This window comes from Vigna unguiculata, chromosome 5, assembly GCF_037176805.1.
Source record: "Vigna unguiculata cultivar grain cowpea cultivar isolate G323 ecotype 2 chromosome 5, ASM3717680v1, whole genome shotgun sequence".
Taxonomy (NCBI): Eukaryota; Viridiplantae; Streptophyta; class Magnoliopsida; order Fabales; family Fabaceae; genus Vigna; species Vigna unguiculata.
In genome coordinates, this window is record NC_140796.1 from 10,414,339 (window position 1) to 10,427,479 (window position 13,141).

At 36.9% G+C, this 13,141-nt stretch overlaps 1 protein-coding gene across 4 annotated transcripts; it reads left to right on the plus strand.

Annotated features, from left to right (window-relative positions):
* Window positions 1–325: 325 nt before the first annotated feature.
* Window positions 326–11,935, plus strand: RUS5 (root UVB sensitive protein (Protein of unknown function, DUF647)). Of its 4 annotated transcripts, none has more exons than XR_014995055.1 (15): window positions 326–633; window positions 1,017–1,076; window positions 1,437–1,594; window positions 1,719–1,819; window positions 2,215–2,273; window positions 2,422–2,468; window positions 2,549–2,627; window positions 2,723–2,795; window positions 3,566–3,655; window positions 4,378–4,437; window positions 4,529–4,642; window positions 5,065–5,125; window positions 5,210–5,328; window positions 10,653–10,783; window positions 11,399–11,465. XR_014995055.1 is itself a non-coding variant. In XM_028070880.2 (15 exons), the coding sequence occupies exons 1-15, from the start codon at window positions 479–481 to the stop codon at window positions 11,633–11,635; spliced, it is 1,506 nt and encodes a 501-aa protein (XP_027926681.1). In that variant the 5' UTR covers window positions 328–478; the 3' UTR covers window positions 11,636–11,935. The 4 variants fall into 4 exon arrangements, 3 of the variants coding, with proteins under 3 accessions (XP_027926682.1, XP_027926681.1, XP_085529379.1); XM_028070880.2 differs by having other exon boundaries at window positions 328–633; window positions 10,691–10,783; window positions 11,399–11,935; XM_085673253.1 differs by having other exon boundaries at window positions 561–633; window positions 1,017–1,063; window positions 1,402–1,594; window positions 10,691–10,783; window positions 11,399–11,935.
* Window positions 11,936–13,141: the final 1,206 nt, after the last annotated feature.

Sequence of the window (13,141 nt, forward strand, 5' to 3'; positions counted from 1 at the left end):
TATATAATTCAAAATATAAATTTACATTATAAATTGTAAATAAATTTATATTATTAATTATATAATTTAAAAAATACAAATATTATGTAATTCGAAATATGTTAAATTAATATTTTCGAATTTCAGTGTAATCCGTACAATCCAAAATTATAACTAAAACATACACACAAATCTTACATATCCTTTTTTATTAGTTTTAACATGGGTTCAATTGGAATTTAAGAAAATATGGAGGGTAGTAAGAAAACATGGGTGTAGAAAGAAATTACCAAAGTCCAAAACTAAATTCGGCCATATCAGTTAGCTTGACTATTGGTTCGTTCTTGACTCGTGGCGCGTTCTTCTCTTCCAGTTTTGGAGATAGTGTTAATCATATTAGTTTCAGCCAGACACAGAAGAAGCAAGAACCAAACTCTTTGATATTTTTACTGTTTCACAATTAAAACATAGGAAGCTTCGAAGTTTTTCGTTTCTTGCAATGTCTCACACCTTGCAATTTTCATTCTCTTCAAGTGCATTCAATTCTTCAATGAAGGTGGAGAAGATGAAGATAAAGAGACTTAGAATTCGTTGCTTTCGTGTTCTATGCTCTTCTGAGCGCTCCAGTTTCGAAGATAATGCTGATAATGCGGGGTTTGATACTTCTTTCTTTGGAAGTTTTGTTTTGCTAAGAAAATGGTAGATTTTTGTGCGGACAATGTTGACTTTTTCTCTTTACCCAAAAATTATAGTAGTTTATGGAGGATGAGGGGACGTGGATAACTTATCTCTTATAGAGAGGAAAATGGAAGAATTACCTTTGGAAAAAAGAAATTTTGCAAGTTGATGAAATATTTTACAGTGACCAATTTCATTCAACAAAATTATGGATAAGTTATCCGTGTGTGACAGGAAAAAAGTGATTATGGAGAATTTTTTCCGGGTTAACTTGCTTAAACGAACCAAACTTTTGAATTGGGGTCTGTTTCACTATTACAACAAACTATTATAGTACTATTTTATTTTCTTTGTTTCAGAGGTCAGGTTTCATCTCGGGTGATCTTGGTGGAGAGATATAGCAATGGTACTGCGAAGAGGTTTTTGCTCAACTTTACCAAAATTTGGGTTCTGTTCTTCATTTTCTTTTTAAATTCTGTAAGTGTACATGCATGAAGGTTTCTGTTTTAGTAGAATACTACTAACATTCTGTAAGTGTACATTCATGAACGCTACTTCACATTGTACTTCGTAAGAAAACGTGAATGAAATACTAAAATCTGCATGCATCAAGTATGAACAAAATGGAAATAGTGGTCTGTGTTTGGTTGTTCCTGAGAATATTCTAGCAACCTCTTGTGCTGTTCACTTTTTCGCCCTTTCCTTAATTACATAAATTTTACTTTGGTTGTCTTCTACAAACAGGCTTCAACTATTACATCTCCTCCTCTTATAAGCAGATATGTATTAGGTGATGATTCGCAATTGCAAACTTTTCTTGTTGACGATGGAAGGTCTACTAGGCCAAACAGGTTTCAGGATTCCCATTCCTCTGATGAAAGACTATCGTGGCTTCCAGACACAATCAAAGATTTTATCCTACCAGCAGGCTTTCCAGGTGGTTAACCTTTAAACACTTTATGGGATGTTTCAGAGAGAACCTTCTGGAGTTTTAGCTTCAGTAATTATGCAAAGTTGGAGGCAAATAATTTGCTTACTTAACTTTGTCAGTCATGATGCAGGATCAGTTTCAGATGATTACTTGCATTACATGTTACTACAGTTCCCTACCAATGTGACTGGATGGATCTGTCACACCCTTGTAACTTCGAGTCTTCTAAAGGCATGCCAATCTTGCTCAAACTACTGATTTTTTTCTCAAAGATGTTGTAGTGCGTTTGGCATGCTTACTGTTGAAACTGATAATTAGTACACTGCACAAAGCCCTGTTGTGCATGTCAGGGAGGTTTAATCTCAAATAAAATCATTAGAGATGGTTTTGTCATGTACTTGCTACTTGAGTACATTCTCTAATAGTGATTAAAGTTTCCTGATATATGGTCGGAGGTTATGTCCTTTGAAATCTGTTAGTACTAACCGTCTGGATCTAACATTTTGCATTTGTATGTTCTCCATAACAATGTTTTCTTTTCCTTAAAATTACTTCTTTAGCACATAAATGCAAGGAATGATGACTGTGCTTTCTATCTGTCGTGTCAAATTTCTACTTAACTACAGGCTGTTGGTGTTGGCTCTTTCTCTGGAAGCACAGCGGCTGCTTCTGCTGCTGCCATCAGGTGACTCATAAATTTTAGAGCCTATGCTTTTGCATACAAATACAACATTTATATGCATATAGTAGTATCATAAATAATTTCATGCTGCCATTATTTGTCAATGTAATTTGTATGTTGTTAATTTTATGATCTTGCTCTATAACTTTAGATGGGTCTCAAAGGATGGCATTGGAGCCGTAGGACGCTTATTCATTGGTATGGCATTCACAAAGTAAGCTGAAAGAACCAGAAGATGTGGATTTTTACTTTTAGCTAAATGTTGCTCTTTTTGACAGGTGGGAGGTTTGGAAGTCTTTTTGATGATGACCCCAAGCAATGGAGAATGTACGCAGACTTCATTGGCAGTGCTGGAAGGTCTGTGTAGTATGCCTTGTTTTCCTATGCAAACATGAAAATAAATTCTGGCCCTAGAGAGAGAGAGAGTCTTACACTGCTGACATCTCATGCAGCATTTTTGATCTGACAACCCAACTATATCCTGGCTATTTCCTTCCTTTGGCATCTCTTGGAAATCTTACCAAGGTACTTTATTGTGCATCTTTACTCTATTAAAAGAACTACTATTATTAATTAATATTATAAAGATATGGAATTAAAAGGGAACAGCTAATGGATAATGATTAACTTTGGATCAATATCATTCAATGGCTATCCTTGTCCTGCTACTAACTTTTTTATTGTTCAAGGAGGAAAATAAATAAAAATATCATAGAATTCTATCCCCAAAAGGAGAAAAAAAGCAAAGAAGGTCAGAAAGACAGGGAATGAGGGTGAATAGAATAGAAAACAGACACAAGATACTCATCTCTTGTTTATTTGGCAGAATGGAATAGATATATTGATATCTGACGTGGTTGTGCATTTTCTAAGCATAGATAAATTATATTCAGCTATGCACAGAACGTATAACATTGGTTTTTACTTAGAGGGGTGGTTGGTTTCGTGCCATTTTTATCCTTCTTTACACTGAGAGTTTGACCTTTCCTTATACCCTTTTTTATCTTTCTCTTCACATTCTAAATGAATATTGGCTACCATTTTGTTCTTGCTCTTCTGTGCATCCTCCCAAACAAGTTCCTAGCAATAGAGTCAAAATGTTCACTTCCAAGCCCACCTTAAAAGAGGATTACCACTTCGAAAATAAGTAGTTATGACAAATTCTTTTTTTAACATAAAACCTGAAAATAGTGATTTAAAAGCAGTTGTAATTCCACAGTTAAATGTTTGCAGATGGATTGCTTAATATCCAATTTATATATGATAGTGTAATTTTCTGCGTGATATTCAAACAGGCTGTAGCAAGAGGACTAAAAGATCCCTCTTTTCGCGTGATTCAAAACCACTTTGCAATTTCAGGAAATGTAGGAGAAGTAGCAGCAAAGGTATACTCTCACATTTTAAACTTAGAATTGAAATCCGTAATTTCTGGTAATAGTATTTTATTGTGATTAAACATCTAGAAAGCCTCTAGGGTTTTATGAAAATTGCATTGGTATTTCTTATTCTCATGCATTCAAGTATTAATTTAAATGTTGATCTCTCCCTCCATGAATGTTTCTCATATGAAGAAAATTTCCTTATGGTGCTCCCTTTATTAAAGCAATGAGGGAGGCTGATTTTATTTCTTAATTTATATTCACCTTCTTCTTGTCTCAATCCAAAAACTGTAATGAGCCTCTTGGGTGGGGATTAATTCACCAAACTAATCAATCATATATAAGTGTTATTTGCCTCTGTTAAGGAAGTAAGCACTAAAAAGCAGTTATGGACGCAATGAGGCTGATATTATGCTACTAATAGCAAGATGCCTTAAGTAAGAAGTCTTAATATAACCTACCTAATCTTCATGACAAAAAGAAATCATTACTTATTTTATTTATTCTTAGTTACATATACCAGTTATGCCAAAGCTTTTAATATATTCTTAGACAAATCTTTGAGCCAGAAAGCCAAATCAAGATGATGGTTGGACCTAGAGTGGACTGGTCTATACAATGTTATTCACTACATAGTTTTGTGACTTGATTCACCAATTGTCAGTGTACGAAAGTCTGGAAAACGTAAAGGTTTTTCCTCACACAATTGTTTCCTCAAAATTTCTCAGGAAGAAGTTTGGGAAGTGGTTGCTCAACTGGTTGGCCTTGCTTTAGGCATTTTGATTCTGGTAAAATTCATACATTTTCTGGAGGGCTTTGATTCTTGGCACCATGACGCTGTTAGTTGACAGGTTCCATTATTTTATTTTATTTTTGTAGGATACACCTGGCCTTGTAAAATCATATGGTGTACTTTCGTTAACTTGGTTGAGTATGCGAGTTCTGCATCTTTGGCTACGCTATGAATCACTTTCAGTTCTTCAGTTTAACACAGTAAGAATGCACTGTATAATATAATATGGAATCTAATGCATATAAATCTCTATGCTGGTAGAAAGACCTTTCATATTGGACTTCCAATAAGATATTGATTTATAATATCACTAATGATAACCGTTCTGTTTCCCATTTTTCTTGCTTTGTGGCTTATTTATTTGCCAAAATCAAGAGGGAAACAATTATCGGAAAGATAATGAATGAATTTGGATTCTATGCTGCACAACAGAGATGCTATATTTTTTGTTTTTCTTTATCTCTAACATAGATAGGTACCAAATATTGTCCGTGTATGAGGTTCAAATACATAGGATCATAAGACTATCTTCTAGCTACATCCCTTCCGTTTCTCTAAACAATAAAGGAGAAAATCCACTTATATTTGTTTAGTTATTTATCTTTTGTGTACCTATTTGCAGATAAATCTAAAGCGTGCTCGCATACTGATAAAATCATACATGTTACATTCTACTGTTCCAGGTTACATTCAGACAAATTCAATGATATGCTGCATCAGTTATTTCTCTTCACGTATGTTCAAATTGCCAAATGGTTTTATTTCAGGATGCACAGATTGCAACAGAGAAGAGAATATATTAATTTGGCCACAGTTCATGAAGCCAAAAATAATTTTTGGCTTGCCATTGGAGAAAATGGACGGTGTGGAGAGATCTCACTTTATGGTATAAGACCTATTGCTGCTATTGTCACAATTTTATGAAGCAAACCAAGAGGTTCTGTTAGGTTTCTTAGAGCTAGAAACCCAAGCTACTCGGGCAGAACTCACTCACACCAACACAGAAAGAAACAGAAATAGACTTTTATTATTCTCTCAAAGAATGCGTCCAGGGAAAGACAACAATTCCCCCCTCACAGGATCTGTTATGACTCCTGTTTACACTTACAAAAACAAAACGAATACCCCCTTTTACAACACTACCCCCCTTCTTATTTATACTTTTCCTAAAACAAACTTTCATTCCCAAACAACCTACTAACAGACTAACTAACTAACTAACTCAGTTCTTATTTCTTCTCACATACACCTTTAATATTCTATCATTACTCCCCTCTGGCTGAGCAACCTTGTCCTCAAGGTTGAAGTCAGGGAACTGCTGTTGGATAGTTGTGACGTCTTCCCAAGTAGCTGTTTCTACCCCTTTATCCTTCCACTGAATTAAGACTTGCGGTCTTGCATCTTCCTTCCCTGGTATAGGTCCCCATCTGTTATCCAATATCTTCTCTGGGAACCAATTAGAGGTCCTGCCTTGCAAACCTTCTGGCAGGTCTTTCTCAACTTGATGAGTGCCTACTGCTTTTTTTAATTGTGAAACATGAAATACTGGGTGGATCCTGGCAGTTTCTGGAAGTTGTAATCCAAAGGCTACTGGACCTACCTGTTTCAGCACTAGAAAAGGACCATAATATCTAGCAGATAGCTTTGGGTGCAGTCTGGTGGGCATTGAGACCTGTCTATGGGGGCGAATTTTCAGAAAAACCCAGTCCCCTACTTGGATGGAGGATTGTTTCCTGTGTTTATTCGCATATTTCGTCATATGCTCTTGGGCTCTTGCGAGGTGGAACTTGAGTTGGCTCAAAGCTTCATCTCTGGTCATGAGGTCTTGTGCTACTGCTTCCACAATGGTTTCTCCTGGAATAAATCTGCTGATGGAAGGAGGTGGTCTGCCATAAACTATTTCAAAAGGGGATTTTTGGGCTGCCCCGTGAAAACTGGTGTTATACCAGTATTCTGCCCATGAGAGAAAGTGAGACCAAGATTTGGGTTGTTCTGAGCTAAAGCATCTCAAGTATGTTTCTAAGGTTCTATTTAAGACTTCAGTTTGGCCATCTGACTCAGGATGGTACGCAGTGCTCATGTTTAACTGTGTTCCCTGCATTCTGAATAACTCCTTCCAGAAGAGACTTAAAAATGTAGGGTCTCTGTCACTAACAATAGATGCAGGAATCCCATGTAGTCTCACTATTTCTTTGGCAAACACCTCTGCTATGCTCTTGGCTGAATAAGGATGTTTAATTGGTATGAAATGCCCATATTTACTTAGTCTATCCACCACCACCAAGACTGAATCATACCCATTGGATTTTGGTAGCCTGACAATGAAGTCCAAACTAATGTCCTCCCATACTGCATTGGGTATGGGTAAAGGTTGTAGCAACCCTTGTGGTGAAGATGCTAGGTACTTGTGTTGTTGACACACCAAACAAGCAGCCACAAAATCTGTTACCATCTTCTTCATTCCAATCCAGTATAGTGATTGGCTTATCCTCCTGTAAGTTCTGAACACCCCTGAGTGACCTCCTGTAGATGTGGTATGGTATTCAGCCAGCAGTCTTGGAATCCAAGCAGAGTTGGCTGATAGCACGAGCCTGCCTTTATGATGAAGTCTTCCATGTTCTAAAGTATACTGCCCCTGCTTCCCAGGATTCTCTTTCAGCCCTTTTATGATCTTCTGTAATTCTGCATCTTCTTCCACTTCTGCCAATATCTTCTGGAAGTCCTGCCAGAATGGTATGGACATTATAGTCAATTCTTTGTCATCCTCCTCATTCTCGCCCCTTCGAGAAAGGGCATCAGCTACTTTGTTGGATGCTCCAATTTTATAAACAATATTAAATTCATATCCCATCAATTTGGCCAACCAATTCTGCTGGTTTTGTGTGGTGATACGCTGCTCTAACAAATACCTTAGACTCCTCTGATCTGTATATACTGTAAATTTTTGCCCCAATAAATAAGGTCTCCAATGCTGTATGGCTAAAACTAAAGCCATCAACTCCTTTTCATAAATGGACTTAGTTAAGGAAGTGTCCGATAGGCCTTTGCTGAAGAAAGCAATAGGACGTTTGTCCTGTGTTAGCACAGCACCCAGCCCACTGCCTGATGCATCACACTCAATGGAAAAAGGTTGGCTGAAGTCTGGTAGTTTTAGAACAGGGGCTGTTGTTATAGCTTTCTTTAGAGCCTCCATAGCCTTAGTGCTTTCTTCATTCCAGCAGAAACATCCCTTCTTTAATAGACGTGTTAATGGTTTTGCTACTTTTCCATAGTCTCGGATGAATCTTCTATAATACCCAGTCAACCCAAGAAAACCCCTCAAGGCTTTAAGATTTTTTGGCAAAGGCCACTGATGAATTGCTGCCAGCTTGTCTTGATCCATCTCTACCCCTTTTTTAGATATTACGTGGCCCAAATATTTCACCTCTTGTCTCCCAAACTCACACTTCTTTTTATTTGCAAAGAACTGTTGCTGCTGCAGTGTATGCAACACCTGTTTTAAGTGACCCATGTGATCCTCCCATGATTGGCTGTAGATTAAGATGTCGTCAAAGAACACCAATACGAACTTCCTTAAGTATGGCTGCAAAACTGTGTTCATGGCACATTGGAAGGTTGCTGGCGCGTTGGTTAGCCCAAAGGGCATGACCAAGAACTCATAGTGGCCCTGATGTGTGCGGAAAGCTGTTTTCTGTATATCCCCTTCATACATCCTGATTTGGTGATAACCTGCCTTCAAATCAACTTTGGAGAAATAGGTAGCACCATGTAGTTCATCCAATAACTCTTCTATCACGGGTATTGGAAATTTATCAGCCACAGTGACCTTATTCAAGGCCCTATAGTCTATGCAAAACCTCCAACTCCCATCTTTTTTCTTTACTAGGATGACTGGACTGGAATATGGGCTATTGCTGGGCCTGATGATTCCAGATTTCAGCATTTCCTCCACCTGTTTTTCTATCTCAGATTTCAGCAGATGAGGGTACCTATATGGTCTCACATTGACAGGGTTTTCACCTACTTTGATAGGTATTTTATGATCAATCCCCCTCCTTGGTGGCAGCTCCAGTTTTTCTTGGAAAATGATCTTATGTTCCTGCAAAACCTCCTCCAATTCCTCCTGCTGCTTGGCTGACAATCCTTTCCCCCCTTCTTCCTCTTCGTGACTGGTTAATCCCAACTCCCACACTAAGGAGATTGCTTCAATTTCAGTTTCCTTCAACAGGGCTTGTGGTGTCACAATTCTTTTTGTCAGAGTGGGATCCCCTTGAATGTTCACCACTTTTCCAGCCACATTAAAACTCATGGTTAAGGTGTTCCAATTTACCTTAACTTCTCCTAAAGATGCTAGCCATTCCACTCCTAAAATCACATCAACTCCTCCTAATTCAAACAGGAAAAATGTCTCTTTAACAACATGATTCTCCAAATTAACTTCTACATCTTTGCAACACCCTTGTGTTTGCTTCTTGTGTCCATCCCCTAATCTGACACAGTAAGGAGGGGTATCTTCCACCATTAATCCCAATTCTGTCACCAATTGTGCTGAAACAAAATTATGACTCGCCCCACTATCAATTAAAATTAATACCTTTCGCCCATTGATATCTCCCTGCAATTTCATGGTATTATTTTGCGTTAAGCCTCCTGCTGAGAACAGAGATAGCTCCATTCTTTTGTTTTCCAACACTCCAATTCTCTCCTCTCCTCCATCCTCCTCTCTGCCCTCACTATTCTCCTCATCTTCTGCTAGAATTACCACTCTCAAGCTTTTTTCTGGGCAGCGGTGGCCTGGCCCAAAAGCTCCTCCACAATGAAAACATCTTCCTTCTTCCCTTCTCTTTAGGTACTCTGGGTAAGGCAAGTTTCTGACTGCCCTGTTTTTACTCCCTCCTGTTGTTGGATTTCCACTTGTCCTAGAGCCCATAGATGAGGTTCCCCCTCCTTCTTTCCTTGCTGTACTCATATTGCTGGGAGAAGACTGAGAGTTTCCAGCCCCTTTAAAAGTCTCAGTTCTTGATACCACACCCATTCCTCTCTGAAATCTGGTGTCTGCTGCTGATGTTGTCCGATAGGTGTTTGTTCTTCCTGCCCATGATTCATTAAGAGACTCCTCCACATCCCTAGAGATCTCCATTGCCCTCATTAAATCCCTTGGATCATGTGGCTTTACTTGGCTTCTGATCCGGCTTTGTAATCCTGCAAAAAAATACCCCAGTAGTTGTTCTTCTGATAAATCTGGAATTTGAGCCACCAATCTTTCAAATTCTTGTACGTATTCTTCTACTCCCTCATTCTGCCTTATGGATGCTAATTTCTCAAAGACTGTACTCCTATCCTTGCCTCCAAATCTTTTATTCAAAGCTTCGACAAAACTCTCCCAAGATGGGTTCTTGGATTTCTTTTTCCAGAAGCTAAACCAATGACTAGCGTTTCCTTCCATACTTATGAATGCTAATCGTAATTTCTCTTTTGGAGAAATATTTTGAATCTCAAAGAACTTTTCTGCTCTAGCAATCCAGCCCATAGGATCACTGCCTTCAAAAGTTGGTAACTCTACCCTTTTCATCCACTGCTTCTGGACCTCTTCTTCACTGTCAGAATCAGACTCCTCCTTTCTGATCATCTTTACAACTCCTTTCTTGTTGTTAACAGAATTCTCCCCATTTTCAGAACTCTTCTCAGACCCTTCTTCTGATTTCTTGCTATTCTTAATCATATTTCTGATTTCGTGAAGATTTTCTTGAATTTCCAAGATAATCTTCCCATTCTCGCTGGTCCACCTTTCCAACGCAGCAACTCTTCCCTCCATGATAACAGGCCCTTGGATCCGGCAGGTCGGACCAATTGTTAGGTTTCTTAGAGCTAGAAACCCAAGCTACTCGGGCAGAACTCACTCACACCAACACAGAAAGAAACAGAAATAGACTTTTATTATTCTCTCAAAGAATGCGTCCAGGGAAAGACAACAATTCCCCCCTCACAGGATCTGTTATGACTCCTGTTTACACTTACAAAAACAAAACGAATACCCCCTTTTACAACACTACCCCCCTTCTTATTTATACTTTTCCTAAAACAAACTTTCATTCCCAAACAACCTACTAACAGACTAACTAACTAACTAACTCAGTTCTTATTTCTTCTCACATACACCTTTAATATTCTATCAGGTTCATAATTATTTTCTGTTTTGTTCAAATAAAGCGCTGTCAGAATCGTATAATTATGTTATAATAGAACAGGTGGAGGCACTTCTGAAGTTATATGCAAGTGAGAAATATATTCTCATGGTGAATCAGCAACCAGAAGATTTGAGGTTTTATGTTTCTTTCAAGGTATGCTTTAAATTCCCTTGTGAGAATTAACTGAAAAACAATCTTCATTCTACATAAATTTTATCATTATTATTATTCATGACATGACCATTCACCCAACAACTTAAGCCACTTGGGATATTTAGTGGTTTATAGTATTTATATACTCTTTTGACCAAATTCTTAGGAATTTGATCCTTGTCACCACCATTCATTAATAAAAAGTTGAATTTTTTGACAAGTGGTTCTGTTCATTGGTCCATACTTCTAGCCCATAAGGCCTATTATGTGAGGGGACGCGTATCTGCTGCATTGTCTTCGTTGCCTCAAGTTGATGCTTCTCCAAATTTCCAAAGAGTATAGAAATATCTAAAAAAGAATACTAGCTGCCACCTCAAGGACTAACTTGACAACATAATTGAGGTTGTAAAGTAGCAAGGAAAAAAGTATTAATGACATGAAGAAAAAGCATATAGAAGAAGCAACTTGAAGAATCAAACACAAAACAGTAATATGGGGAAATGCTGTTATGCGTCTTTGAGATGGGAATTTTAGAATTACTTATGGAATTTAGAAAAATCTATTTTTTTAGCTGGATATGTTTACTGTACCTTCTCATTGATAATGAAACTGCAGGTTGGAGCCACAAGTGTTTCAGTATTACGAAGTGTATGGCAGACTTTCTGGTTGAGTGAGAACTGGGATAGTGATGTTAATATTTGTGATCAAATAGCTAACAGCCTAATGGAATTGGAAGAAAGGTTTGAGGATTTCATTCAAAAGTTGAAAGATGCAGAATGGGACACTCAGCAATTAAATTTGAAGGTTCCAAAAAACCTCTTTATTGATGATGGTAATACCAATCCCCTCTAAATTCTAAATTGATGAAGCTGAGGATGTTCTATAATGCAAAATCATATGACCATCATGAGGTCCTTCTTTAGAGTGGAGGCATAAATGAAATTGTAGATTTTGTAAGCAGTTTTGCAAGCATTCAGATCAAGATAGTATATTCACACGCAGACATTCAACTAAGGTGGACACAGTATTTATGTTGGCCAATTGGCTTGTATTAACTCATTGAATACCAAATACCCTCTTTGATACTTCATAGGGAGGCTCCTGTTGTAAACCGTTTGTTCTCAATTTTGTTTAAAATATTTCTTGTATGCATTTTTTCTGGACAAAGCTCATTCATGACTGACTTCTGTGGATGTATCAGTTAGGTTAATCCTGCTATCTTTAGTCTAAAACAGTTCGTTAGTCTGTCTTCATAAAAAGTTCATTGATTCACCTTTTGAGGGAGATATTAATGCTGATTTAATCAAATTAATTGCCCTGCATAAAGATGATATGGAAAACGAGTGTATAGGGTGTTAAAGCCTAGCTTCATAGTTGACAACTTTTTTGGCTTGTGGTCATTCACTAGCAGTAGCATTAAAGAGAATTTGATATTATGTACTTTCTTTACTAATGTGGAAATATTCCTAAATAGCTTACTTAACTTCAATTCTTAGCTCTACCATCAAAATAGGATGACAAATGCTCCCATGCACTTCCAAAGCTGAATTCTGCAGTGCAATTTAAATCTTCAATAAGATGGTGTTCAATTTTGTATGCAATAAGTTACCTAGTCATCTAATGATAATATTTTAGCAACAATCCAAGCATTACCATTGTCTTTGTAGTAATTATTAAATGCACAAAATAGTTTTTCCATTTTAAAAACAATGCCAAAATTTTAACTACCTACATTATTGAACATTCAATTATCATCTTTTACTCTATGAAGTAAGCAGAAAAGCACGTATCTGTCTTAACAATAAAGCTAAAGCTTTTACCCCTTGAAATTTCACCTCCTACCCCATCAAACAATTTCCGAAAAGTAATTTCCAGAATGGTTTATTATGTTCCGGAAAATGAATTCCGGATGTGATAAAATAAGTGATAGGGTGTAGGAAAAAATTATAGGGCGCAAGAAGCATTACCACTACTAAAGGACAAGTGTGGCCTTGAACCGAAAATCTTTTGGAAAAAAAAATATATTTTGACAAAATTTTATTTAACAAATTTTGACAAATAATTATTTTTTAATAAAAAAATTATAAAACTTTATTATTTGTTTGTAAGTTTTATAAAAAAATTACTCTATTTAATAATTACGTTAATATTGTCAAACAAAATATTTGTAAAAAAAATCATTTTTCGTTTTGGAAATGGTAAACACTAAAATTGTGAAACTATAAAAAAGAACTAAACCAGAAAAGTGTGGAAGAGAAAAAAGTGAATTATGATGTTAGCACAAGTGCATATTAGGAGTAGGAAATATATTTTAGATATTATTACCCTCTTTGTTACTTTTTTTTGGGTGTAGGCAAT

Excerpts from the sequence above, each read along its gene's own strand:
- RUS5 (XM_028070880.2), top strand. The coding sequence starts at position 479 with ATGTCTCACACCTTGCAATTTTCATTCTCTTCAAGTGCATTCAATTCT. Across the intron at positions 1,595-1,718 it reads CCTACCAGCAGGCTTTCCAG|GATCAGTTTCAGATGATTAC; the intron begins GTGGTTAACCTT and ends GTCATGATGCAG. Across the intron at positions 3,656-4,377 it reads TAGGAGAAGTAGCAGCAAAG|GAAGAAGTTTGGGAAGTGGT; the intron begins GTATACTCTCAC and ends AAAATTTCTCAG.